Source organism: Zosterops lateralis (assembly GCF_965231275.1).
Source record: "Zosterops lateralis genome assembly, chromosome: 17".
In the NCBI taxonomy this organism is placed as follows: Eukaryota; Metazoa; Chordata; class Aves; order Passeriformes; family Zosteropidae; genus Zosterops; species Zosterops lateralis.
This window is the reverse complement of record NC_139777.1, coordinates 12,092,901-12,119,467: the sequence shown is the minus strand read 5'-3', so window position 1 is coordinate 12,119,467 and position 26,567 is coordinate 12,092,901. Positions and strand designations below refer to the sequence as shown.

The 26,567-nt window shown below is 47.1% G+C and overlaps 1 protein-coding gene across 2 annotated transcripts; it reads left to right on the top strand.

The window, feature by feature from the left end:
* Positions 1-2: 2 nt before the first annotated feature.
* CABP1 (calcium binding protein 1) lies at positions 3-26,453 on the top strand (the record flags this gene model as incomplete). Of its 2 annotated transcripts, XM_083873653.1 has the most annotated exons (7): positions 13,031-13,075; positions 17,670-17,846; positions 21,380-21,410; positions 22,072-22,215; positions 23,472-23,581; positions 23,981-24,128; positions 25,873-26,453. In XM_083873653.1, 7 exons carry the CDS (start codon positions 13,031-13,033, stop codon positions 25,896-25,898), a joined length of 681 nt encoding a protein of 226 aa, XP_083729779.1. In that variant the 3' UTR covers positions 25,899-26,453. The 2 variants fall into 2 exon arrangements, with proteins under 2 accessions (XP_083729778.1, XP_083729779.1); XM_083873652.1 differs by lacking the exons at positions 13,031-13,075; positions 17,670-17,846 and adding an exon at positions 3-605.
* Between the last annotated feature and the right edge of the window lie 114 nt (positions 26,454-26,567).

Below are 26,567 nucleotides of genomic sequence, written 5' to 3'. Positions count from 1 at the left end.
CGATGAGCGGCTCCTCCATGGCGAAGAGCGAGTCCCGCACTTCGCTGCTGAAGGCGGCGGGGAGCCGGCGGGCGGCGGGCGGCCAACCCCAGCCCCGCGGCAGCCGCGTCCGGGACGGCAAAGGACAAGGCGGGCAGATGGGGAGGGAGCTGAGCCAGGAGCAGCTCCCCGGGGAGCCCAGTGCCCGCAGGCCGCTCTGCCACCCGGGCGCCCGGGAGGACGGAGCGAGGGGCGCGGGGAAGCTGTCACATGGACGGGGGGAGAGCCAGCCCGAGCCGGCGGAAGGAGGTCCAAGGAGAGGCAGCGGCAAGGAACCGGTGCGGACATCTAGGCAGCATCACCACCTCCCGCCGCACGCCAGCCACGGTCACCCCCAGGACCAGCATCAGCTCTCAGACAGGGATGGGGAGGAGGCAGAGGAGGACTTTTTCTTCAGTCACAGGCAGAGGTCCAGCAGAGAGTCCCTGAAGCTCTCGGAAGGCGCTTCACCTCTGTCCAAATCCAGCAGCAAGTGCTCCACCAAGTCCAGCGGCAGCGATCGGTCAGTGGAAGCGGATCCCCTCATCCAGCAGCTGCACCCCATGCTCAGCTCGGTCTTCGGCCAGGTAAGGGGCAAAATGCGCCCCTCGCCACCCACCCCCCCCTCTCTTCCCACCCCCTTTCCCTTCGCGCCCCCTCCTCCTGCGGCTCACGGACCTTCGGCTCCTCTCTCCGGAGCCCCCCGGGCGCAACCCGCAGCTGTAAATGCACTGCTTCCTGGCCGCCCCAGCCGAACTTGTGGCGGTGCTGCAGCACGGCCGGGGCGCTGCGGGGTCGGCCCCGAGGAGGGCTCGGCGCCGGGGACGGGGCGCGGGTCAGAATCCCCGGCCCCGCCGGGCGCTGCGGAGGGCGCTCTCGGTGGTGCTGACGGGGGAAGTGCCGGTGCTTTCCCTGTCGCCGGGGGAAGTTGTGGCTCTGCCTGCTGAGGGTGAGAGTCAGAGAAGCGGATTTTTAAAAGCTATTTACTTATTAGATTCCATCTCTCTGGCTTCCCGCCTTGCTTTGCTGTATTTGTTTACATCTCCTTATGGTACATTTCTGTACAATCAGCATATGAATCATTTCTGATGGCAGAAGCTGTCAGGAGAAGGTAGTGGGGAGGACGACAAAAAAAAAAAAAATCCTGACCCAATTCCGAAGCCTTCCCAGTCACTATGTTAGAATGGAACAGATGCTTTTGGTGTTTGCAAGCTCTTTTGGTACAAAGCTGTCGCTTTTAGCTTTTGGTAGTGAAATTACCCAACAGGGTTACCCTCCAAAACTGAAAAGGCAGAGGGAGACTAGCTTAAAATTTTCTTTTAGAGACATCTAGGGATGTTACTGGAAAATGTAATCTCTGGGAAGATTAATGTAACTGCAATCTTCCAGAAACACAATTATAGGTATAAGCCAGTAGCCTGGGTGGCTAAGTTCCATCCAGCCCTGGAAATGATCGATTAGACCAGAGTTATGATTTCTGGAGTTTGTTGTCGTTGAGTTTTTTCTTGCCTTTTTTTTTTTTTTTTTTTTTTTTTTTTTTTTAATGTGTGTTTGGGAGGCTTTACAGGGAGCTGATTCAGACTGAGATTATGGAGAGAATTAGAAAAATTTTTGTAATTGGGTGGAAGGAGGTGATACACCTGTATGTTTAATAAGGGAGTGTTGGCTGCTTCTGTTCATCTTGACTTCTCCAGATAAAAGTCAAAGCACATCTGTTCTCTCCAAAGCACAACACTTCTCCATCGTAACTGACAGTCTGCTGTTTAGGAATGTTACAGTTGTGTTTAACTCAAAACGAGTATTACCTTCCCTGTGCCAATAGTGCACCTGAAGTCTACATTAAAATTTTGCTGTAACAATGAGGAAGAGCCTGGTCAGTGGATTGATGCTCAACCAGGTTATAAAAAGCAATATTCCAGCACCAGGCTTTGAAGTGCGTGGTTTTGGCTCTGATTTACACTGTGGTTCTGAGAGAAGTGCAGATGTATCCAGGAAAAGATTTTAAGTCTATGGGGCTGTATGTCCCCAAAGCATCAGAAATACAAACAAATCCATGTCAAGTCTCCCACTCACAGAAACCCCTCTAGTTTTGAACTCAGTCCTTACCTGAAGAGCATCTTTATTTTGTCCATTCTGCTGCTCGCATTCCAGTGTCAAAAGACACTTCTGAAAGCCGTAAATGTAGCAAAATTTATCTGTGGTGTTGAACAGTGCCCTTCACTGAAACGAGAGAGATACAATTCTAATTTTCACTTTTGCACTGAGTACATTGCACCAGTGTTTACATGCACACACCAGCATCTTTCTTTTGGAGTGTAGTGTTATTTATTCAATTTTCTCTTTGTATTCATCTCTCACTTGCTTTCTTTGAAGTAACTATGACAGAGTGAAAATTTACTGGAGGTTTTAGGACTAGCTTTAAGGGCTGGGCTGTAGTAGATCCCCCTGTACAGGGTCAAGATTGGGAACTATAATTTTTCAATAATTTAGGATACACAAAGAGCTGATTACACAAAGACATACATGAAGGTGTTGGGGTGTTTTAGTTTTTCTCTTTTTTTTAGTGATATCAAAATCCTGGGATGGATAAAGGCCCAGGGGTAAGATGTATGGAAATTCTGTCATGGCACAAAATGATACAATTTTTTTTCTGCTAATGAAGAAATAAATGCTCAGCATTGTGTAAAAATGTGTGTGAAGGTTTGAGACAGGCAAGGACTTGCACCTGCAAGAGCCCAGACTGCAGCCATAGGTGCAGACATGTCCAGGGTTGCAGTCTGAGGCTGCAGGTGCTGTAACACCAGTCTGCTCCACATTGTGATTAGAAGACAGCAACAGCTCAGCAGATAATTCATTTAATATGAGAACTTCTTTCTAGCCCACACAGACCACTGTGAAACAGTTAAAACGGTAATTTTGCAGTACATAGGAGAGGAGCACAGTGATGCATATCACAGCAGCAGAGCACTGTGGTCCAGCAGCACCACAGTATATCTTGTTCCAGCTCCACAGATGTGGAACATCATCACCCTGTTCCATGGTGGTGCGGTGATGTGGTCGCAGATGCAGACACTACGGTGGTAAAATCAGATACACAGAAAAGATTGCAGGGACGACTCCATGGAGAATGTCATTATTGCAGTAACAGCAAAAAGGAGCAGTTCAGGACTAGAGGGTTGTGTCTGAGGGAGACAGATTTGTAGCTGTGCAGAAAAAAAGACAGAGTGAAGGAAGAAGCGCCGTGTTTATATAACCAGCACAGCAATATAGTGCACTGTGGGTGTGTACTCCAGGAGAATGCTAAGATACTGCCAGGATACAGGATGCAGTGATATTTTATTAATTAGGCTTGTGCTATATTGGTGCAGTGATCTTCTAATACCATTAAGCAGTAATACTCTTTCAGGATATTTTACCATTTTGTAATTGAGTGGTACGTGAATTAACAAAAGTAGGGTAGTGTAATGATGCATTAAGTATAAGCCAGGATGTCATCTTAGCCTAATGTCATGTTTGCACACTGGCTCAGCACGGCAGCTGCAGGAGAGACTCTGCTGTGGACTTTATTGTGCCTTGGGATGCAGTGGGGGCAGCTCCGAGTGCCTGGAGAGCACGGCACTGACAATGCAGTGGTGTGGTAACGCAATCCCGGGGCAGAGCAGAGATCTGATACCGGTGCCATGTGGTAGGAGTTTGGCAGTGCACGGGTGTGATAATTGTGGAGTGTTGTAGCCTGACAGAAGAGTTTAGCAGTCTACTGATGTAGTAATACAATATTCCAGACAAGAGCCATTCTGTACAGCAGTGATCACTTCTGGTGTGATATTTGCAAAGGGCTGCACTGATCTGACAGCACCATCCCGCTGTAGCAGAAGGCAGCAAGTGAAGTGTTACCCCCGTGGCAGTTCTGGAAGCGTGGCTGTGAGTTAGCAAGAGGACAACGCCACAGACTTACCTGGTGAGAGTGCAGTGTGAGTATGGGCTGGTTTTATGCGGGACGGTGGGATAGCAGTGTTTGAAAGTGGCCCTGCAGCGGCAGGAGCTCGGTGCAGTGCAAAAGCAGTGCTGTGACTCATGGGTGTAGTTGGTAAGGGGTGTGTGTATGATAATGCAGCAAATTGGGAAAGTGGCAAGAAAAGGGAGCATAAGGGGGATGTTTCATATGATTTTGACCTTATAGGATAGTGTTGGAGGGGCCAGGTGGCTAAAGTGTGTTGTGAAGCATAAGGGAGCATGCTTATTACCCCTGCAGAGCAGAAGAGCATGAGGGTCTTGTGGTGTCTCTGGCGTGGCTACAGATCACAGGTGAGGAGTGGTGACCCGTCAGCAGCTGGTGTAGTGGTGAGGTGGCAGCCTGGCAGCAAGACACAGTTTATTAATGTGACAACAGTAGCAACAGCAGCACAGAGACCGGGACAGCAGTGCGGTGGCAGCAGGACCGCAGTGCAAGTTTTGTGGCATTCCTGGGGCAGCGGTGATGTGGCTGCAGTGCCTACGGTGCAGCAGCCGCTTGGCACCTGGCTCACCGCAGCTCTGAACGGGGACTGCGGCACAGGCAGCCACCGCTCCTCATGGCTTCATTCCTCCCGTGCCTCAGCCCTGGCCTAGCTGGCACCTTCAAGAAGAGCTTTTTCCGGGCATTTGCTATGCAATATTAATTTGTAAGCGATCCCGTCATGTGAGACCTGAACGTCTTCAGAGCCGTTTAGCTTTCACACCCTACCTGACTGTTAAATTTTTCAGTGAAGTGATTCCCCAACAGTTTTCTGTCAATTGCCTCTGGTAGCATGGGGATCAAAGGGGTCAAACAATTGCCGTAGAGAATCATGAAATATTTACAGGGTTCTGCTGTTAGCACTGTGGCCAAAGGAGCTTTTGTATTTCTATTTGTACAGGGAGTTTAAAGCCTCTCCTGCACCATCTCCCATTCTCACTTTAATGTCCGTGTCCACATTACCATTAAAATAGTGAATCTTTCTGCATTTCCTGTGAAAATTTTCTTTTTGTGTCCTGCTCCATGCCCCTTTATTCTTGAGCTTTAGTTCTTAACATGTTTTAATGGACCCTAGAGCAAACTGGGGTGACAGAAGTAGCCTCATTTTGGGGCAGGAGGTTGACCCCAGGCTGCCTGTGTGGAAAGCGTGTGTCGAGAAAATTCTTCTCTGACCAGCCGAGAGCGTGTAGGGAAAAGGTGCCCTGTCCACACTCTCACCTTTCTGGTCTTCTCATCTGCCAGATGACTTTGGCTTCAGTTGATTCTAACGGGCGTTTTGCCCAAGAGCAGTCACTGCATCAGGACCATTCTTGGAGATCCACCCGTGGAGAACTAGGAAGCCCTGGCCAGTCCTGCCAGGGTAGAGTGGCTCCTGGCTTAGTAATGGAAGTTTTCAGCTGGCCCTGTGTATTAGCAGGGAAGGCTGCACCGTGTTGGGCTGCTCTGGAGCAGTGACCCAGCAACGGAAACTTTCCTGTGTCACGCCGTGCCGTGGCGAGGTGAAGGTGAAAGGTCTGTGTTTCCAGGTGCTCACGTGCTGTGTTGTGCTGTAAGGCAGGTGAAGCAGTGGCGTGTCAGGGCTCGTGACAAACCCAGACAGTCTCTAACTAAAATGCTCATTAACACTGTTAAATAGGCACAGTAATTTGGGGTGATCTGACTTCTGGCTTAGCATGACTGACCGCCGAAGTGATGCTGGTCCCGTGGCACGGTCTTGGCTCGCTTGGAGTATGGAGCGTGGATGCACAGATTAGAAGGCAGAAAAAAAACCGGAGAAATGCCGAATGCACCGGGTTTTCCTCCCTGTTTTATGGCACCTCTGAAGGCTTATACCGGCCCCAAAAGGGACCTTAAGGTCGCGGGAGGAGAGGGAAGGGGACACTCCCGCGGACAGCAGTACTCCCTCTGCTGCTGCCCGTCCCGCCGGGGCTCCCCGGGATCGGCGCTACGGGCACTCCGCCGCGGGCTACCGGGACAGCGGGGCGGCGGCGGGCCCGGCCCGGGCTCCGGCGGCCCCGGCGCGCCCCCCCGCGGCCCGGGGCCCTTCCCCGTCCGGCGGAGCCGCCTTGACACGGACCCGCCGCGCTCTGGGCTCCCGGGGCTGCCCTGTCCCCGCGCTGCCCGGTGAGTGTGTCGCACCCGGGGACAGCCCCGCTGCTGCCGTGAAAGAGGCGAGAGCCGCTCCCAACTGCGTGTTCACAGGGGTCCGGATGCCTGCGTGCGGCCCGTACTGCTTCCATGCTTCCATCCCTGCATGAGTTGCCACAGCCCATGTCCATGCATGTAGATTGACATTAAAAGCCTTCATATACATGTCTTGTCTGTGTACACACAGCCCGCTCGTGCAGCCTCTGCTAAATCTTCTACACAACACGCTTATGCATTCCTGTGCTTAAAACATCGCTCGGCGTTTGTGTGCACACCTGCCTGCTGACACCTGCCACACCTCCCAAGGTACGTCTCATGTTTTTATATGTAATGAACTCAGACACAGAGAAACATTGTTCCACTTGAGCGTATCCACTCAGATCCCCCCTTGCTCAGCTTGGAGAAAAGTTCATCACATTTATTGCTTGTAAAGAGCTTGAGGGATGTGAGCCAGACATACAGAATCACTAAGGGGCAATGGATAAGCCTCCTGCCTGCAGTGGGTCTGCCAGCAAACATTAATCTTCGTCAGTGATTTACTTTTTAAACAAATCTGTTTAAAAAGGCTATAGAAAGACATCAAAATAAAACCAAGCTAAAAGAACATTCATTAAATATTCTGTTCATCAAATATACAGCAGTATGATCTAATGCACTGAAATACACAAACCTTCTGGTTAGATTCAGCTTGTCTTTGGAGAGAAAAAAAAAGCACTGATAAATTAACCATCAGTTTTATAAATCCATTTTCCATTTTGTTAAGCTTTACCACCTTGATTTTTGTTTGATGCAATCCTGGGTTTCAACACAATGTCAGGGAAGTTTAGCTTTAGATGTAGTGGCTGGGCTGCAGGTTGTCATCTGAATTAGCTGTGATCCTTTGTAACATTCCAGCTTCAGTAGCTGTTTTTCCCTGATGAGTCCATGAGTGGTATTGATTTCCGATAACAAGCAGCTATATGGTGTGCATTCAGTAAAAGATGCCTAGCTAACTTTGGGCTCCCTTTCAATAATCCTCTGACATTCCTGTGACCTTAGAGAGCAGCAGCAGTGCTCATGAACCTGAGTAATCCTCAAATTTCAATCAAATGCCCCACTTAAAAATGAAGAAAAAGAACTGTCCTAGCTATGGTCATACTTAGATTTTTTGTAGCTTTCTGCAGCAGCATAAGACCATGAACTCAGTGCTATCCACGAATGAAGACATTAGCAATATTCTAATATTTCTTCCACCCATTCCTCCCCTAGAGTACTTTGAATCTTGCAACCATCTTTGGAAAGAATACACAGCATTGTTTCGTCCCACTCAGACAAAATACATTCTCTGCTCTTGGAAGGAAACAGGCAACCATGTAATGTTGTGAGGCATCCTGTCGCAACAGCTGAAGGCAGGAAGTAGAAAACCACCAGCAACCCCAGTGTCTTCTGCTGAAATAAGACACAAAGGGTTTAGATACTTTGGGACCAGCTGTTCTGAGATATAGACCTGGGACACACAGTTTGGCCCTTTTAAAGGTGCTGTCAGATCCTTACTCAAATTAGAAGTGAGGCAGATCTCTGTTTTAGTGTGGCAAATCTCACATAACACTGCAGGGTTGGTTCAGAGTATTTGGCTGATATTTGTTTTCAGGCCTCTGCTCATCTGATGATCAGCCACATTTTCAGTAGCACCTCAGTAAACCAGCTAAACAGTAACTCCCTGTCCCTCTTATTTCCGAAGAGGTGAGAGAGCCAGGCAGAATTAACTACTTTTGCAGTAGTCACAGTTGGACAGAGTGGCACAAAATTCCCATATTCTGGAGCAAAGGGGAGGAACTACGTAAAGTTTATTTTAAACAAACTCCATGCTCCATATACATGACAAGTCCTCCCAGCAGTTGCTGAGCTGTCAAGTTTGTATTTGTCTTTTTGTAGCCCATTGATGATCTTTAGGATCATCATCAGCAAAAATCCACAGTACATTGTGCTCTGGCCAACACATCTCCTGCGTAGGAACTTGGAAGTTGGAGTAATGCGAAATACTTGGATCAGATCTACAGGGAAGGTGTCAGGAGAAGGCACATTCCCATCTATTTTCATCTAATGCAAAAGGAAGCCAGCTATTTACAGACAGAGCTGTTCTAAACAGAAGTTGACAGGCAGTCCAGGCTTTGTTACCTTGAGAGGGATAGAAAATATCCTTGGTCTTTTTAATAAACATTCTGTTGTTTGTGATTGATTATGATCCAATTGCTCTAATGGAGCAGAATATTATGCACAGCATGAGTCAGCAACACTTTCCTCCTGGAACAGCTGACAGCAAAGAAAGTTCCCAAACTCTCTGCAGAATTCCTCTCCCTAGATGAGAATCTGGACTGCATCCACCAATACCTACTGGTGCCTCCCCTTGAGATGGACCTGTGCTTGTCTGACTGGCATATGGAACCATCCAAGGTTCATTTGAGGTTAGAAGACACAACTCAATGTGCAGCAAAAAACACTTGGGAGCTGATGCAGAAGAAGAAAGGAAAATCAGTCCCAGAAGATCAGTGTGCCAGTGCATCTTCCAGTGGTTGGGAACTTGAAAATGAGGTCCTTGACAGAACTGGCAACAGGAAGATGTTACTTAATCCAAATGCTTAGGCTCATCTGTGGTCATTCAGTAAACAAGACAGTTTGTGTAAAACTGTATGTTTCCTGTAAAATAGAGATCTATAGACACCAGATAAAGGGTTATTGGTAGCAGATTTGAAAGCTACTAATCCATATGTGCACTCTCCAGTCTAGAGTAGAGAGATAAGGATAGTAAAAAGTTCAACAAAAAATCCTGCCCTATTAGGATAAATTAAGTAAGGGGATGTATTTTAATATATTAAATGTTTGAAGCATTTAAGGGGCTCTTGGTAGAACTATGGACTTCAGTGAAAAGCTACTGGGAAAGAGTTTTCCCTCCTTTACTGTACAATACTCTCTGCCTACTGACATTGACCTTTAGCAGTATTTATGTTGTGTTGAGAACAATCATGTCATGTTCCAGCACATGAAGGACTGTGCACTGAAACAGGCCTAACATCTGAACAGTCCCCATACAAGTCCATACTTCCACTGAAATTTTTTGCCAATCAAAGCTACAATTTGATAAGCAATCACATGTTTTGGATTGATTTTGTTCTTTCTGTTGTGTCTGTTGGATATTTGCTGCCACTGGATAAAATTTCTGGAGCTGCCAAGTGATTAGCTATGAGGAGTTCCGACATTTTCCTATGAAATGAGCATTTCTGCCAAAGGTGCCAACCCAAAGCACAGCACTGCTGCTTTTTAAAATATCCAAACATATTAAACCACTTAAATCATTCCTTGTTCATTACCAAGTCAGCCAGCCTTCTCCCTCCCCTGTGCTCAGGTCAGTCCGTGTGCCAAATGCTTCTTTCCCGTGAGCTGAGACCTTGCTCTGTGCCAGGCTGCATCCCCTGAGGTCTTTGCTCTCCACCCTGGACCTCGGGAGAAAGGGAGGGATCAGGAACAGCAGCAAAACTTGCATTTCACAAAGTTCTTACAGATTTTTAGAAAGTTTACAACAGAGACTCAGACCTTAAAAGAACAGTGTGATTGCCACAAAGAACAGTGTGGGAAAACCAGTATACATGCATGTGCAGCCCTCCCACATGCATACTGACTACCCCAGATATAGGCATACCCACAGATCAGCACCTACACAGAAATGTTTCTGACACACTTATTCTCAGCATCCTGTTCTCTTACAGCAGCCTCAGTCAGAGGAAGGGAGAAAATATATTCCTTCTAACCTAATCTTTTAATGACCTTTCAGCCAACTCCACTTTCCTGCCTATCTCTAAGCTACCTGTGGTGGTGATGGGAACAAGATCCCACTGTAGCGAGATTTTCCTCCTCAGAGCTCTAGCTGTCTGCTAGATTGTGGTGTCCTGTCCAGTTGCTCTTAAGAGAGTCAGGGTAAATAAGGAGATTAAAAAAATATTTATGATCACATCTCTTGGGCCTCTTGCAGCTCCACTAGAGTTCTTACAGAGTTGAAGGATTGTGACTGTGCTGCAAACCTGGTGAACGTGGGCTCCCATTCCCTCTTCCCTTCCTGGATTACGAACTGCCTGCCAAGCCTGGCAGCAGGTCTCATCCCTCTCACTCTGCCCTGCACATTTCCTACAACTGCCTGTAACTGCAGGGAAGAAAAGCTGGAGAGTAGGCAAACACAGTGTTGTACTACAGTGGCTGGCTCTGAATGCTCTGGTACAAGCCAGTATTTAAAGGGTGACCCTCTTGCTGAGGGGCTTTTTGAGCTCAGTAAGATACACTCCACAGATGTATTCCAAAGCTGTCCTGCAATAGTCTGGGAACAGGGATGGATTTTTCTGGCAGGAGATGTCTGACTCCCTTTCTTTCCCTCCCTCTCTCTGGACAATGTGGGAGATGGGCACTTCTCAGTTGCAGGGCATGCTTCCTGGCCTCCATGCTTCCTGTCAGAGAGAGATTCATTAGCAGCAGAAAGGCAATTCTCCCTCCCCTCTGCTCTGGAATCGAAGTCGTTTGTCTCGGGAAGGAGCCCAGGCGCCTCACTCGCTGTGTGGCAGCTTCTGCTCAAGGGAGACAAGCACTTCGTCAATAAACAAGGAGCCTGGGGAATGGCTGCAGCTGACAGAGGACATTATTAATGACTAGCACTTTGTCAGAGGGTAGATCAGCCTCCCATTAGCTGCTTTAAGAGGGGAAAGAGAAATAGGGCTAAAGATGGAAGCCTGAGAGCAGCTGGGAGTTTCAGAATTCTCCTGCAAAGTCCCCACTGCAAGGCCCAGGGCTGGCACAGCCCCCAGGGAGTGACTGTATTTTTCTTCAGCAGCTCCTGTGACAGCAGGAGACAGGCCCAGCTCAGGAAGAGTTTTGCTGTCCAGCCTACCATGGGTGGGCTCTGCTATGGAGATCTTCCCCTCTGTCCCCCTCTCAGTCAGCCCTGGGTACAAGGGGTAGGCAAGGAGTGTCTTCCAGCATCTCCTGCTGCAGCTTCTTGTTTTGGAGAGCCTGTGGACCTTTGTGCAGCTCCTACCCATGTCATTCAATGAAGAAGGCATTGAGGAAATCTGAGAGGAGGCTGTCCCACTGCCTTCACTCTTGGGAAGCCATTAGTACAATGAAGAGCAAGAAACAGCATTCCCTACAGCTGTGCACTCCTGTCTGTGACTATAACTGGAGAAGCTGTGGACTTTTGTCATGCTTGTACTCCTAAACTCATCTCCTTAGGTGGAAGAAGCCTCTAAGCTCTAAAGCAACTGTTGAGTCACCTTAGAATCATACTTGATTTGCCACAGCACAATCAGGGTGGAAGGAGAAATCCCTGCTTTGTTGTGACATTGGCAATTCATCCTTCTCTGCCCTACAGCCCTGGAGCTGCCAGGAGAGTGAGTCCTTGGCTCCTTCACAAAAAGCATGTGGTGCAAATACTCAGCCTATGGAGCAGGTCCTTGTAGAAGCTTTTGTTTGGAACCACACTTGTGAAGATATATGTCAAATCTTTCATCTCAACACCTGAGTGAGTGTCCAACCAGTCTGCTGCATAGCAGGGTGTAAGATCAGTGTCATCCTGGTCTCCAAGGTATTTGAAGGAGGTAGCTCTTCATACTTCTTATCACTGTGGAGCTGCAGCTGTGGTGCCTTCATAGCTAAAGGTGCATTCACTGTCCTGCTCAGGTCCTGTTGCCTGGGTGTGATGATGTGTTTTTTATGCAATTTAAATCTCTTTTCAGACTGAATGCTCTTATGCTCAGCCTGAGGTCAAGAGAAAAATGTATTGGGGACTCATACTTTTACTTTCAGAGATTATTGTACACTACAGGCATAAAGTTGAAAGTTTAGAGCCAGCTCTAGGTTCAGGTGTCCCTTATTTATTCCAGGATTTAGGCTCTTGCAAATCGAATGGATGGATATGACATCAAAATTCTTTGATTCACCTTATCTAACCTGAGGCTGTTTAGATTTAAGATTCAGGTGTGAGCCCATCTTTGGCAGACTTGTGTGGGTTAAAGTGCCAATTGATTTTTACTTGCAGAAAGCTGGAAAAACTTTAATGCAAGAGTGGCTCAAGGTCTCTCCCTTGTGGTTAAATATGACTGTCCTGGGGCTGAGAGTGTTGTAGGGTCCCAGGACTGCTGTCTCCAGGTTTTCTTCCACCATGACAGGACAAAAATCAGACACTTCTAGGTCTGTTGGTATTTATAAGCTGCAACAGGTCCCACCCAGATAAATGGTCCATTTCTGCTCTGAAACGAGCTGTGGTCTGCTCCAAGCCCCTAAGTGGATTGCCTTCTGGCCAGCCTGGCGCTGAGGTGATTGAAAAGCTGAGAGGAGTTAGAAGGGGGGTGGGTAGGGATGCAGTGTTCAGAGGCCATGTGGACCCAAACTAGCTAGATTCATGGAACTCATCACTGAAATCACTTCTTGCACTGCCTCTCTGTTTTAATTCTCCCTGAAACAGCCCTCTCCTATGAGTGAAACGATCTTGCCTGCAGATTGAGGGGGGTGGGAGGGATTTGAACATTAATCTGATGTAGATTATACATCCGCCTCCCTCTCTCCCCCCTTCTCACTCACTCTCTCTCTCTCCCTCTCTTTCTGTCTGTTTCTCTCCCCTCCCTCTCCTTTCTGCTTCATCTCTTCAAGAAAGTGAACATAAAGTAAAATATGGAGAGAGAGAGGCAGAGAGAGAAAAAGCTCCCTGAAGAGGGAAAGCCCCAGCAGCCAGTAGCTGTTTGGATTTGCCTGGTGCTGCCTTTCTTGCTTTGCTCCCAAGGAATACCTTTAATGGGATCAATTGCTTCAGTTCCTTTATAACCAAGTCCACCGGAAAGGCAGCCTCAACATATTATGGGCAACTGTGTGAAGTCTCCTCTGAGAAACCTCTCTAAAAAGGTATGTTCCCTGAATCCAAGTGCGCTGTGCATTCCAGCCCTGCTTCTTGAGATGGGTGACCTTGTGGGCAGATGAGCATGGGAGGTGGGAGAAACACAGAGATGAGTATGAAGGGTTCAGCTTCTTCACCAGACTTTTTCTGTAAGAGCTGCTCATGCAAGTGCAGCCAGTAGAGCCCAGGATGCTGAGCCATAATATGTATAAATAAATGTGTGTGTAGGCTCATGTCCTGCTCACTGTGTGTGTACAGCTCTCCTCTGGGTATGTGCAAGCATGTGGTTGTCAATGTGCACAGTGTGCTGGCACACTCCTGTCAGGGCATCTCGATGTGCGGGTGTATGTGTGAGCTTGTGTGTGTGCACGTGCTTCACTGCAGAGTGACCTGCCTGAGTAATCACGTGTGTCAGGGCTGTATGGACATAGATGCATGTGTACATGAAGGGTCATGTGTTGCCATTGCTGGGCAAGAGTGTGCACACCTATGGGCCCATCTGAGCTACATGTGTGTCCTTAGCTCTTTGTCTCTGCACAGGCATCCCGAGTGCCTGAGCAGGTTTGCCATGAGTGCAGAAAGAGGGAATTTCTGTGCATCACACACATGCCCTTGCTTGTATGGGGCTGTGTGTGCTCACCTGCTGGTTCATGTCCTCACAGAAGTCTGTGTGACATGCATGTGTTTTTATGTCTATTCATCCATGCATATGCACACAATTAGTTTTGTTGGTATGTGTTTGGGTACAGAAGCATGTTTTTCTCTCTGTTCTGCTTGTCCATGCATCTGTTTGTGAGTGGACACACTGGGCCCTGGCTGTGTGTTTGTGCATCATGTTGCACGTCAGTGTGGCCCATGTTTGGGCCCAGCTGGACTTCATCTGCAAGCTGCCACATGAATCTGTTAGGCTTCAGCCCACAGTCTACTCTGTGCTGAGGGTTTGCAGTGGTCCAGGGACAAATTAGATTCAGGAATAGTTCTGCTGTTATGGTCTGGGTTGAAATGGGAATGACATGCCCCAGAAACATTTCTTATTTGACTGAGGAAGATCTTACGGCACTGTGTACCTGTCAGCCACACTGTTCTCACTTGGCATTCCTGCAAATCTAATAGCTCAGCAAAAAGCTATGCAGTTCATTCTCCCTAAATGATAAAGTTATGCTGATCATCCAAAGTATTGCAATGAGACGCTGCCTCTGTGGAGACCTTGACAACAGTGAAGTGCCACTGCCATCAAAATGCTCCATCCAGGAGACCTTGCCAGCTGGGAAAGCTTCTCTGGGGGGAAGCTGTCTGGGAGAGGACCTCCATCGTAGAGTGTTTCTTTTGGCTGCATTTTGGCCTCTTCTGTATAGAAACACAATTTGCTTGTTATCTTGGCTGCTGTAAACAAAGCCAGTAATGGCACAATGCTTCTGTGAGGGAGCTGGGATACTTGATGAGGGAATTCATCACCAAGCAATTAGGCAGTGCTGAGACCAGTCCTTAGGTCAGGGTGACCTGCAGGGAGATGTAGAAGTAGCTGAGGTTCACCCAAATGTTGCACATATGAAAAACCAACTTGGATTCTTGTAGATTGCCTCCAGCTTGGCATAAAAGGAGTTGGCTGCAGCTGTGCAAGGCGATTGCAATTAAAGTCTGACATGTAGCCAGGCTGCTTGAATCAAAATAGATTCAAGAACCTGTAAATTCCGTGTTGTCAGTCTTTGAGGTAATTGATGCTTTCTTTCCTAAAAGCTGCTTCGAATAACTCACTTTGCGCCTAGTTACAAGACTTGGGACTGAAGAGAAGAAGTTGCAAAGCTGAATTAGAGATTTTCTCAGACATCAGTCTAGTGACCCATGAAATAAGGCACTCATCCTGACAGGTCCTGGTACTCTGCCATCCTTTTGATTGCAACACACGTGATTGTGGAGATAGTGGAGACTTTGCAGATCAGTCTTAGCATTGGCCAGCTTCATTTGGCTGTTATATGATCCCAGTCGTTTTTCTCTGATTTTACTTTGGGCAAACTCATTTTGCTGAAATATTAAAGAGGAGAGACTGCAGACAACATGTGTGGAAGCTGCTCTAGAGTGACAGTCTCAACTCTTGAATACATGATTTCAACCCAAAATTTGGGATTCACTCCCAGGCACCAGCTAGCTTGGTCTGGGTCTGGATGACACCAGGGTACCTTGCTTGTTCAGGCTTTGACCCCATGTCTGTTGTTGGAAGCTCCAGTTTCCTGTTGTCACAATGTCCTCCCCAGTAATTGTGGGAGCCATCCTGCTGCTTTTCCCTCCAAGAGATACTGCAGTTGGGATCGAGACCCCTCTTGGCTTGCTGTTCTGCAAAGTCCCTCTGACACTCAGGCAGGAAAATGAAGTGAATCCTGGTGTGCTTCTGCTGTGCAGAAATTAAAAGCCTTGGCATCCAGGTCCCTCACTTTATCACACCTCTCCACCACTTTGGCCATCTCTAAATCAACCAGGTCTCCTCCCACTCCATAATCTGCTGGTCTGACACAGCCAAGGGCCAGACTTGGCCAGGAAGGTTAGTGGTCCTTGGCTCAGGGAAGGGACTGGGAAAGCCTGATCTCTCCAGTCCTATCCTTGTATTTTCTTTGTCATGCACACTGCTGTTTCCCCTGTAATGGGTGGCGGATGTTTCTTTGCCCCATACCAATATCATAGCTCCCTTGCCCTCTCTTCTGGGATATAGAAGGAACATAGTAAAGGAAACTTGAGTGCATATTTGCAGGAGAACCTATGAAACTGCTGGCAGAGGGAACACTGAATGCCATAAATCCTGCCTACAGTGGCAGGGCAGGGAGCCTCGCTGAGCTGTTTGCCTTGGTATTCTGGCACTGCAGCAGTTTGTCTGGTCACAGTCCTCAGTGGCTCTTGGCAACTGTTTTTTGTCAAACTGGCAACCTCTATTGAGACACAAAAATAATGGGATGACTATTATGGGGTACTGCTGTATAGCTTGGTAATAAACTATTGACTGGAAGTGTCAGCAAGCAAACATTTGGGGCTGTGGGGCTTTGCATCTTTCACATGGCTTCACTGGAATTAAACACAGAACTGATGTGGGGTGTTCTAGTGATTCATATTATTTGGTATATTAAACTGAAAAATGTGCCAGGAAATAAATCTGATAATTTTGAAAATACATTGCACTGATGTCACAAAGCTGTGTAGCTCAACACAGATGTCTTGACATTTAGCTGAGCTAGTAATATGCCATTCGTGGATGGATGTTCATCATCAGTTTTTTTAAGGACAAGTGTCCTATGTGTCAGAATTAATCAGAGACAGATTCCATTCTCATCCATGACTGCAACGAAAATGCTTTTCTGCTTCATCATTTTCTTTCTCCATGGCTTGCTTTTTGAGTTTTTTTTTTGTTTTGACGCTTGATGTTCACATGACATTATACAAGAGCAGATTGGTGTAAGACTGTGTACAAAAAGGCAAATTACAAACCATGCATGCAATGTAATAGCACATGGCAGACACAGCTAGTAGATACAATAGTCTCAGACAAGTGTGAATGGGGGGTGTTTGTGTCTGGTCTTTTAGCCTGAAAATATACCTCAGGCTTTAAGGAAAGGGTTAATGGAGACAATGACAAGTGGCAGAGCTTCTCTGATCACCCCTGGGAACATTGGCTGTAAAAGTAGAATCATTCCTGAAGAGGAATCTGATGTATGATTAATGTTTATTCTGTAAAACCAAGGGTCCTGTGGGTTGTGTCGGCTTTTTATAGCTGCATGGGAATATCAGGATAAGAGGTTTTTTGCAGAGCCAGGGAAATGCATTTCTATAAAAGGAAAGCAGTGCCTCCTTATAAAATCCAGTGCTGGATTCTGTTCTGGAGCCTTAGCTTAGCAGGACGTGTGCACTTAGGAAAATGTGCAAATGCAAACTCAAAAATGTTGTGCCCGTGCCTGATCTCCACTTTGTGACTGTCGGTGATTAAAAGAGGCCAGGGCAGTAAGTGCCTCAAACCCAGAGGATGTAACTAATTAGTAGCTGCACAAGGCAGCGTGAGCCTGCAGTTGGCAGGGCCACCTGATGCTGTAAACGGTCTTCTCATAACGTGATAAAGCGTGTGATGCTGTGTTGCTGAAAAGTAACGTGGAGCCCGTGCAGTGGCTTTGTGCCGGCTCTGCCTGGTCTCCTGGGGCTGCCCTGGCCAAGGCGGCTCCGCCGGCAGCTCTGCCCGGGGCACGGGCTGGCACACGTACTGTTAACTTGGGATGTGCTTGTCCTTTGCAGCTCGTTCAAGGCAGTGTTAACTCCAGGGCTGATTGTGGGAGTGTGGCACTTCGGGCTGTGTCTGGGTAGATGTGAACAGTGCGGAGAGTTTGATGTCATTTCAAAGTGAAATTCTCGTGGTTGGCTGTTCCTCTTTTAGTTTTTGAAAGTGAACTCCTGGACTTACTGCTTCTGTACAAATCCTAATAGGCTGGTGGGGGGGACGCAGCGTGCACCAGATGAAAGAAATTTAGCAATTATGTCTCTGCGAGGCGGTTCAGTAGAACTTCAGAGGAACGAGATGGGGAGGTAACATCCTCTGTTGTGTTGTTTGCTTGCTGCTGGTTGGCTGGGAAGATCCGCCATGACGAGAAGACGAGCTATAAAGCTGTCCAGACGAGCGAAGAGGGGTCGTCGGCTGGCGAGTACCAGGGTCCGCTCATGGTGCTGGCCCAGAACTGCGCCGTCATGCACAACCTGCTGGGGCCAGCATGCATCTTCCTGAGGAAGGGCTTCGCAGAAAACAGGCAGCCTGTACGTAAGTTACACCCAGCGGGGCGAGACACGCACAAAGCCACGCGGACGCGAGTCGGGGATGCGGAGCCGCCCCCGTGCTCCGTCTGCGTGGAGCTCTGTGACTCCCAGCCCTGGATCTCGAGCATCCCGGCTCCAGCTCCAAGTGCAGATACAGTCACAGGCAAATGTCTAACCTGAAGGATGTGTAGATACCCTTGTGCCTAAACACCAAGGAAGGAGGATTCTAAACTTGCGGCTATGGAAGATAGATCCAAGCCTACACTGAAGTAGCCGTAATCATATCAATTCAGGAAAAGGTTTTGACTTCAGGACATGTATAATCATATGAACTCAGGAAGAGTCCAGTGCTCAAAGCTGTTATTCCAGCAAGACACCGACCTCCCATTCCCAGGCTCAGATTAGCATTTAAAGCCTAAATAGCCAGTTAAATGCAGATCAGGGCGTCTGTATTGGGAACAAGGTGTCCATATTTGATACTGTTCCTATCAGTTCACGGTGAGCACACTAGTACCAGCAGAAATAAGCAGACACCTCCTCCTCCCAGATACCCAAACAAAATCTCTTGTGCCCTGGCATACTCAGCCTGACACTGCAGCCATCCCAGCCAGTTAAACTGAGGAACATCAGGCTGTCCTTATATTTGCAAATAGTGCCAGGCTACCAAATGCTATTAGCCTCCCACGTGGAGAGAGAGAAATAGCAAAACCACATCTATTCATTCAGTCACACCTATTGTAACTAAGTGTTCGTATGCATCCAACATATGCATTTATATATAAACAATAAGAATATATGCTTGTATGTATGCACCCCAATATTGTCTTTACAAGAACTAAAACGTATTTTTGCCCCCAGACCTTCTACTCCTGCAACAACATGAATTTAAAGACAAACAGGAACATATGATTAACACATCTTTTATGGATATATATGAGTGAATATGTGAATTGTTAGATATTCACCCAGTGCCTTCCATGTTCCTGGGGTGAAAAAAAGCTCACCCCAATTGCCTCAGAACCAGATGTTTATTGCCTCTGTAAGGAACCTCTGTTTCACTTGTATGTTGATATGGTCATCTACAGCTGTAGGAGATGTGTAGGTCTTTATTTCTGAAACCTCTGCTTCAACCAACAACTCAAAAAGTAGTAATTATGTGTCATTTTGATCAAAGGGCTTTTGTTCTTCCTAACCTACAGCCACTAAGTAATCACATAGTCCCTGTCCCAGGTCACTAAAACATGAAACACACTTGCTGACCTGCGCAGAGCCACCTGTCACAGGAGATAGGTCCACCTCCCCAGTGGACAGCTGGACAAGTGTCCATCCTGCTTAGGCCATGGAAGATCACTGTATCCTAGGAGGTCTCAAAAATAGGATTAGTGATGTCTCTAAGTACCCTGATGTAGAATAAGAGCATCTAATACACAGCTTTACTTTTACTGACTCTCTAGACCAACAGGATTTATTGTGCATAGAACAGAAATAAATGAGAGTAAGATCATTAAGTATAATGGATTTTCTGGGGGCCATGTCTGCTCATATCTAGGATCTAAACTCTTGGAATAGTTTTATTCCTCTTTCTATAGGTTCTCTGAAAGCTTTAGAGTGATTCAGCCCATTTTATCCCAAACAATTTTACTCTGTAATCATTTTAGCAGATCTTTCAAATTTAAAACAGAAAACCTTTTCATGAAGTTAGTTATCACTCGAGTCAGATTTTTGGAGGGACATAAACCCTTCCCCCTCCTTCTTCATTTGCAGTCTGTGGCAAACGCAAACTCTTTGGTGTGCAAAATTAGAGCCAGTGCTGAAGCCCCCACTTCTGACAAGTGTCACCGATGTCAGTTGCAATGTGGTCTTCAGTGAGGGAGGAGGAGGAGGAGGATGGTCTTGTGAGGGCTGTGCTGGAGGGGGGTCCAGGTCCTGCCCTGGCCACTCTCACAAGACAGCAGCTGCCGCGGGTGAGTCACAGCACCCTTTGCACCGCGGCACTGGCGCTCACAGCCCGGCACCTGCTGTGCACCCAGCCTCTATCTCCAGGGATCAGTGCTTGCAGTCTCTGGAATAAAGTGCACAAGGTGCAGGAACTGATCATGGCTGGGTTTCTTCCGTTATTTTATCTAAGGCAGGAGGGCAATTACACCTCCTGCATCCGGTCTAAGGAGTTTGAATTGTTTTATTACTTGGTGTTGATGAAGGCAGAACAAATGGGATGACATGTTTGAAAATACCAGGTCTGTGAAGGATGAAACAGCCGAGCCAGCACGCTCCGACAGTTCCATCCAGCACAGAGATGCCTCTGGGAAGGTTACAAGTGGCAAGCTGGTCATTTCTCTGGCACAGCCCACTTCTGCACAGACGTAAACCAATGTGTGTCCTAGTTTGCTATGCACTCTGAGCAGCTGCCATTAGAGTTTCCAGAGGAGCCTGTGGTTAAATAGCAAAGGATCATCCTTCTCAAATTGATCAAAGGCACCATCTCCAGGCACGTGTGGTGAGGCTGGAGGACACCTGGAAGGCAAGGAGAAACTCCCCACAGTTGAGGGGAAAAGCCAAGAGTGAGACGACAAAAGAGATCGCGTTTCTGTGTTTCCAAATTCTCAGATGTTTTGGATTTGCCTGGGAGCCATGAGACGAATTAGAAAGGGCATTTAAACCAGAAAGCAGTGCATTTCCATGCTCATCTCTTCTTCCTGGTGCAGTGTTGGAACTTTCCTATACTCTTATATCCTCCCCCTTCTTCCAAGAAATTCAAATTGGATGTTTGAAGTTGCAGTGTTTCCTGAACATGGTGAATCCTTGTCCTCTTTCATTTGTAGATGACCTTGATGATGTGTATGTTGTGTATCTGCCTTCATGACTAGTTTCAAAATGCTTGTATATGGAGTTGAGGCTGGGGGTAAGGGGGAAGTTCCTACCTTTTTGTGGGGACAGATTGTAGGAGATGTCACTGAGACATTGACTGTGAGAGACCTCACGGCTGTTGCTGTCCTGCCAGAAGGACAGAGATCAAGCAGTGATCTGAGCAGATGATGGTCTAGACCTGCTGGTTACAAGGACTGCTTCCAGCTGCTTTGATCTGTGTGTGTCAGCGGGAGTGGCAATAGAAATACAATCAGAGCTCCAGAGGAGATTATAACTGCTGCAGGGACAGTCTCTGCTCCAGAACTTGGTGCTGGGGAATGATGAAGCAGCTTTGTGGAGGTGCCAGCAGTAGTACCGTGAGTGGGGAGGCCACAAATGCTGTGTTGGTCCAGGTCTGCTCTGTTCAGGGACCATCTGTCATCCTCCCCATCCACCAGATGAGAGAGAGGGGCTTCCAGAGAAATGTGTGCAGGTTAACACCCCTCTCTTTGGGAAGGAAAGCTGGGAAGCCTTCCTAGGTAGATGGTATTAAACATGTCATCACCTTCTTGTTTCTTCTCTCACTTTCTGGCTTGTTCAAGAACGCTTTGTACCAACAAGTGCTATTTTGAAACTATGTCTGTGGCCAACAAATGTCTTTAACATGATATGTTCTCTTTTTGCAGGATAGAGAACTGCGTCCGGAAGAAATTGAAGGTAAAATTTGTTGCTCCTTCTTTGTCCTTTCTCCCTGCCCAGTGAAAACCTATTGGCTGGCCCTTTCATGTTGGCCCCCATGGGTTAAAATAATTTGGGGTAAATCAAGGGAAATGATTATTGGAATAATTCCTGGAGGTCCCAGCAAAAGAAATAATGTATAAAACTGAAAGAGTTCTGATGGCAGAGGAATTTGCATCCATTCCATATTCTTCAGGGTGAGAGGATAAGTAAGTGATGGGATATTGGCTGTTAGGGAACTGCTGTCCCTCCATCTCCCACAGAAACTGTTGTGGAGCATGATACTATAGTATGGCTCCAAGGAAGCTGTTTTACCTGCTAATTCCTACAGTGAGGGGTATATAATAGAGGGCAGAGGTGAAAGTTACTGGTTGCAGTTTCTTTAGGGAGCACAGTTTAGCAATGAAGAGTTTGTGACACTCGTAGTCCAAGCAAGCTTTCCTGTAAGGAATGGGTCACAGCTCTGCTGACAGAAGAGCTTCATTTTGCTTCAGTCATTACCTCATGCAGGGAAATCTGGTGGGAAAATACTGAGTATCTTAGAGAGTCTGGCTTCATAAAGTGCTGTTGATTCTGGGGAGTTTATTTGGAAAAGGTATTTCAAGCTGTCACTGACAATATTGTTCTTTTATTCTTACAGAATTAAGAGAAGCCTTTAAGGAGTTTGATAAGGACAAGGATGGGTTTATTAACTGCAGGGATCTGGGGAACTGCATGCGGACAATGGGCTACATGCCTACTGAGATGGAGCTAATAGAGCTCTCTCAGCAGATCAACATGAACTGTGAGTAATACACACCCAGCTGTACCTGCCTGTTGCTGCTGCGCCCTGCATCATTGCCTCAGGCTCTCTTGGTCTCTGGCTGCCTCTTTTCCTTTGGATTTTTTCCCCTCTCCTCTTTGGTTCTGATTTTCACTCCTTATCATCTCTGCTGCTTGTTTGTGGTCCCTAGAAGTTGATGCCTTTGTTTTTGCTTATCAAAGGGACTGTGTGGACTGTGGTGTATATGGGAACAGTGGGTGGAAGAGTTGTCCTTCATGCTTATGTTGTCAGGTATAAAACTGCTCTTAATGTTGGCAGTCAGGCACTGGGGCACAGGTTCTGTGTGCTGTCACATTGAAGCTGTTGTCAGACTGAAGAGTAAGCATGGGAAGATGGGGATGCTTTGATCAGATGGGTGATGGATGGGCTGCTGTTCTGTGCTGGTTTTTTTGTGTATCTGCTGTGTGCCTGTGGATGGGCTGTGAGCAAGCTATGCTGGCAGCATCGGATGAGAGCATCTGCTGCAGTCATGGAAAGATGTGACAAATGCATCTGATTCACTGTAACTGTGTTTGTGGCCCTTGTCTTTCACCATTGTTTTTGTCACTTCTCATCTGTGGCAGGGCAGGGTATCACCCTCAGCCAGGTGGGGAGAGGCATATTTAGTGCATGTTATTTCTGACACAGGATTATGTGAAAAGAACAAATTACTTGGTCAAGGGAAGGAAAACAGCTGTGACATATGCAACCAGTCACACACTAAAGCAGCTGATAACCCTGGCACACAAATGCTTGGGAATTTGAGAGTGTTGCTGACAGCTCTCAGGGCACTAACAAGTAAAAGAACTACTACAATGAATAAACAGTTGGACATACATTAGCTGCTGTAATGGAGCAGGACTGCACCACTGCTGCAGGGCACTGCCCAGGCTTTGCAGGAACATCATGCTGTGCCCTTGCCGTGCCCTTTGGCACAGGCGCAGCAGAGAGTTGCTATAAGCACTAGAACGATCAAGCCTCTGATATTGTGTGATGCAATAAGGGTGTGACAGTTCATGGCAGCCTAGGATGGAATAGCTTGGGCTCATTCTGCCCAGCCCATAATCCAGAAAACACAGGGTAAAACTACTTCTCCTTTTGCATCCACTGTCCCACACCCTCCGTGCTTGTGCTTCTGGAGGGCCAAGTGCTCTCTGGGGCACACAGAAATGCAAAATGAGTGCTGATCTTGGCTAACATATGGAGTTCTTACACACAATCTTTCATCTTGTTCCAAGTGGGTGGCCATGTGGATTTTGAAGATTTTGTTGAGCTGATGGGACCAAAACTTCTAGCAGAGACTGCAGACATGATTGGTGTAAAAGAACTCCGTGATGCCTTCAGAGAGGTGAGTGATCCATTCCGCGTGCCCCCAGAGAGGTGAGCAACACAAGACAGGATAGAGAGAAGACCCAATGGAGAAGAGAAGAGGAGGAGGAGAGAGCAGCACAGTGGAAGACCTAGAAAGAGCCCAGTCAGGCATGGAATAAGGGAGGAGCAGAGAACATTGCTAAGATAAGGAAACTCTTGAGGCAAGGAAGAGAAAAGCTGGTGCAGACACAGCATTTGCAAGGGTTTTCTGAGGAGAAAAGACAGGCTGGATCCAAAAGACACCCAAAGGAGGGACTTGGAGAAGATGGAGAAAATATAGGGCACTCAGGATCGGGACAATACAAAAACCAAGCCAGAGCAAGATCTATTTCTATTAACTGTATTTCCCCTGCTGGTATTTTTCATGTGCTTGCAGTTTGACACCAATGGTGATGGGGAGATCAGCACCAGTGAGCTGCGAGAAGCCATGAAGAAACTTCTAGGGCAGCAGGTGGGTCACCGGGACATTGAGGAGATCATCCGGGACGTGGATCTGAATGGAGACGGGCGTGTTGATTTTGAAGGTGAGAAGGGATCAACGCTTGTGTCCATCTGCTCTGCTGTGAGTCAGGGTTTCAGATCAGAAGCTGAAGTGGAAGATTTGCAGACTCAGGGCCCAGGGTTCTGAAGTATGGAGAAAAAAGAATTTCATTTTTTTTTCACTCAGATGAATTGTTCATTTGTGTATCATCTCTTGCTGCATCTCAGTTTTGATTAGGTCTCCATAATTCTAGCATGGTAAGAAATAGAACCTGTCATACAGAAGCTGATCCTGGTGCACACATGCTGTGCCTGCTATTGTTTTATGGGGCATTTTCTTTTCTTTAAATCTACTGCAAGAGCTGTGAGGTGGCTGGATTACTTTGGAGACTGCATTGCACCTTCCATTTCCTCTGGCTCACCTTTGTTATATTGGTTTATAGAGAATTTGTTTCTGTGCCTTTATGCCAGAAGATGGTCACATGTCAGCTGTGCTCACTAAGACTGCACATATCTGATCTATAGGAGTCATGTTAAATCCTAGAGAGAATTAATTTCTTCTAACACTTTCCATGCCAGAAGGACTTTGAAAAAATAAGAGTGGTTAGGCTACTATCCTAGCCATTAGCTGTGGCAGGAGCAATGTTAATAGAGCCCAGGGTTTCTGGCAAGGAAGCAGTAGATATCAGACAGCTAAGAAGATATAAGAGCTGGAAGGTGTGAGAGTGTGTCAGGCTGCTTTTTTCCCTGGTGGAAATCCAGGTGTCCCTTTGCAGTAAGGGTGAAGTACAGGAACTATAAAATTAAAGTAAAATTGACATAATTTTTTTTGGCTCAGCAGCATTCCTGGGTCTCCTGCATGACAAGGCATCTCAGTCCTCAGGATTACTGCAGCCTCTGTGGGCTTTGAAAATATTAGAATACCACCAGTATCTTCCTAGAAAGTATCTGGTAGCTGCAGTTGTTCTAATGCACTGGCTGATTACATGACAGTAGCTCTATTTGTTTCCCACAGCTAAATTATGTTAGACAGCTAAAATACATGAAATGTTATCCCAGTATCAATTTCTCTGTGGGTTACCACTTTAGTTGTCAAAGGACACCTCCATCAATGGAAAAGGAGAAGTCAAGGGGGTAATTTCCACTGCCCTCCTCTTTGCAGAGTCATTACTTCCTCAGGAATTCAAGTGCAGAATGAAAACGCATTTATATTTGATGGCATTTACACTCAATATGAACAATTGCAATTGACTTCACAAAGTGCAGGGGGGTAGTCAAGAAATAGATACAGAGTATCCTTATAGTTCACATATATCTTTAAAAACAAGAAGTCCCTTAAAGTAAACCTTTCTCTACAAGAATGCCACTAACTAGCAAAACTCGTGCTTTCCCACACTGGTATCTCTGTGAAGTGGCAAGTTTACTAAGAAATCATACCGTGTTCCCAAAACTGTAAATCAATGTTCCCTGAAGTTACAGTGAAGGGAGACAATGCTCGCTGTAGTGTTGCACAAAGAGTTGCTTGTGCAAACAAGACCGTAGGTGGCTGGGAAGGAGTCCAAGGCAATGAACCGACCTGCTAGAGGGACCTTATCACCATATCTAATTTGAGGATTAAAGCCCATGCTGTGTGAGCTCTCAGGGCCAGTCTGGGAGTGCACACACTTTGCTGGCAGCCTGGGGACTCCCAGTCTCACCCTGGCTGCTTGCTGTCCCCAGTGAATGAGAGCTGGGTTGGGGACCATGGATGCCTTCTGGTTCAGGGCTCTCTTGTGTTGTTGGTTGCAGAGTTTGTTCGCATGATGTCCCGTTGAAGATTATTCTCAGCTAAAGAAGAATCAGCACCTTAGAGAGGGCAGAAGAGGACCTAGATGGAGCATCTAGCCCCGATGTTCCTACATGAAGGTTTATCGGCTGGCTGCAATTAGGACATTGCAAGATGACCTGCTGCTCCTCCCTCATGGTGGTCCCCATGCCCCTCCACCCTTTCACACTGTGAAAGACTTGCAACTTCCTACAACTGGAACCATTCCTTGAAGATGATTGCAGGAAACTGCAAAGCCAGGACTTGCCATGATGCTTTCATGGGATATTTGCAACTTTAGACTCCTCCTCCCCAGCTTTATTCTCCCACCAGCTGCTGCAGAGCAAAAGCAGGAGAAATCCTCTTGGCTTGGTGGATGAGAGCAAAGCCATTGGGACTGGTGGCAGCCTCAGGGCGTGCTCTGCACTTCTTGATTTCCCTTGGTGAACCGTGTCTGTGTTTGCTGTCTCAGTGTGTGTCTATCTGTGTGAAGTTATTTATGCTTCCCCAATTTATTTGCATCTCCTGTGGTTATGTTTACCAAGAGTAAATTCAAATATATGTCTTGCGGGGGGAAAGTGATAAATATGCACGTTGAAATGATGTGGAGCCTGGATGTCCCTGTGAGAGGTGGTGGCCGGGCTGGGAGAGAAGGGCTTGGGCAGATACACACCCCAGT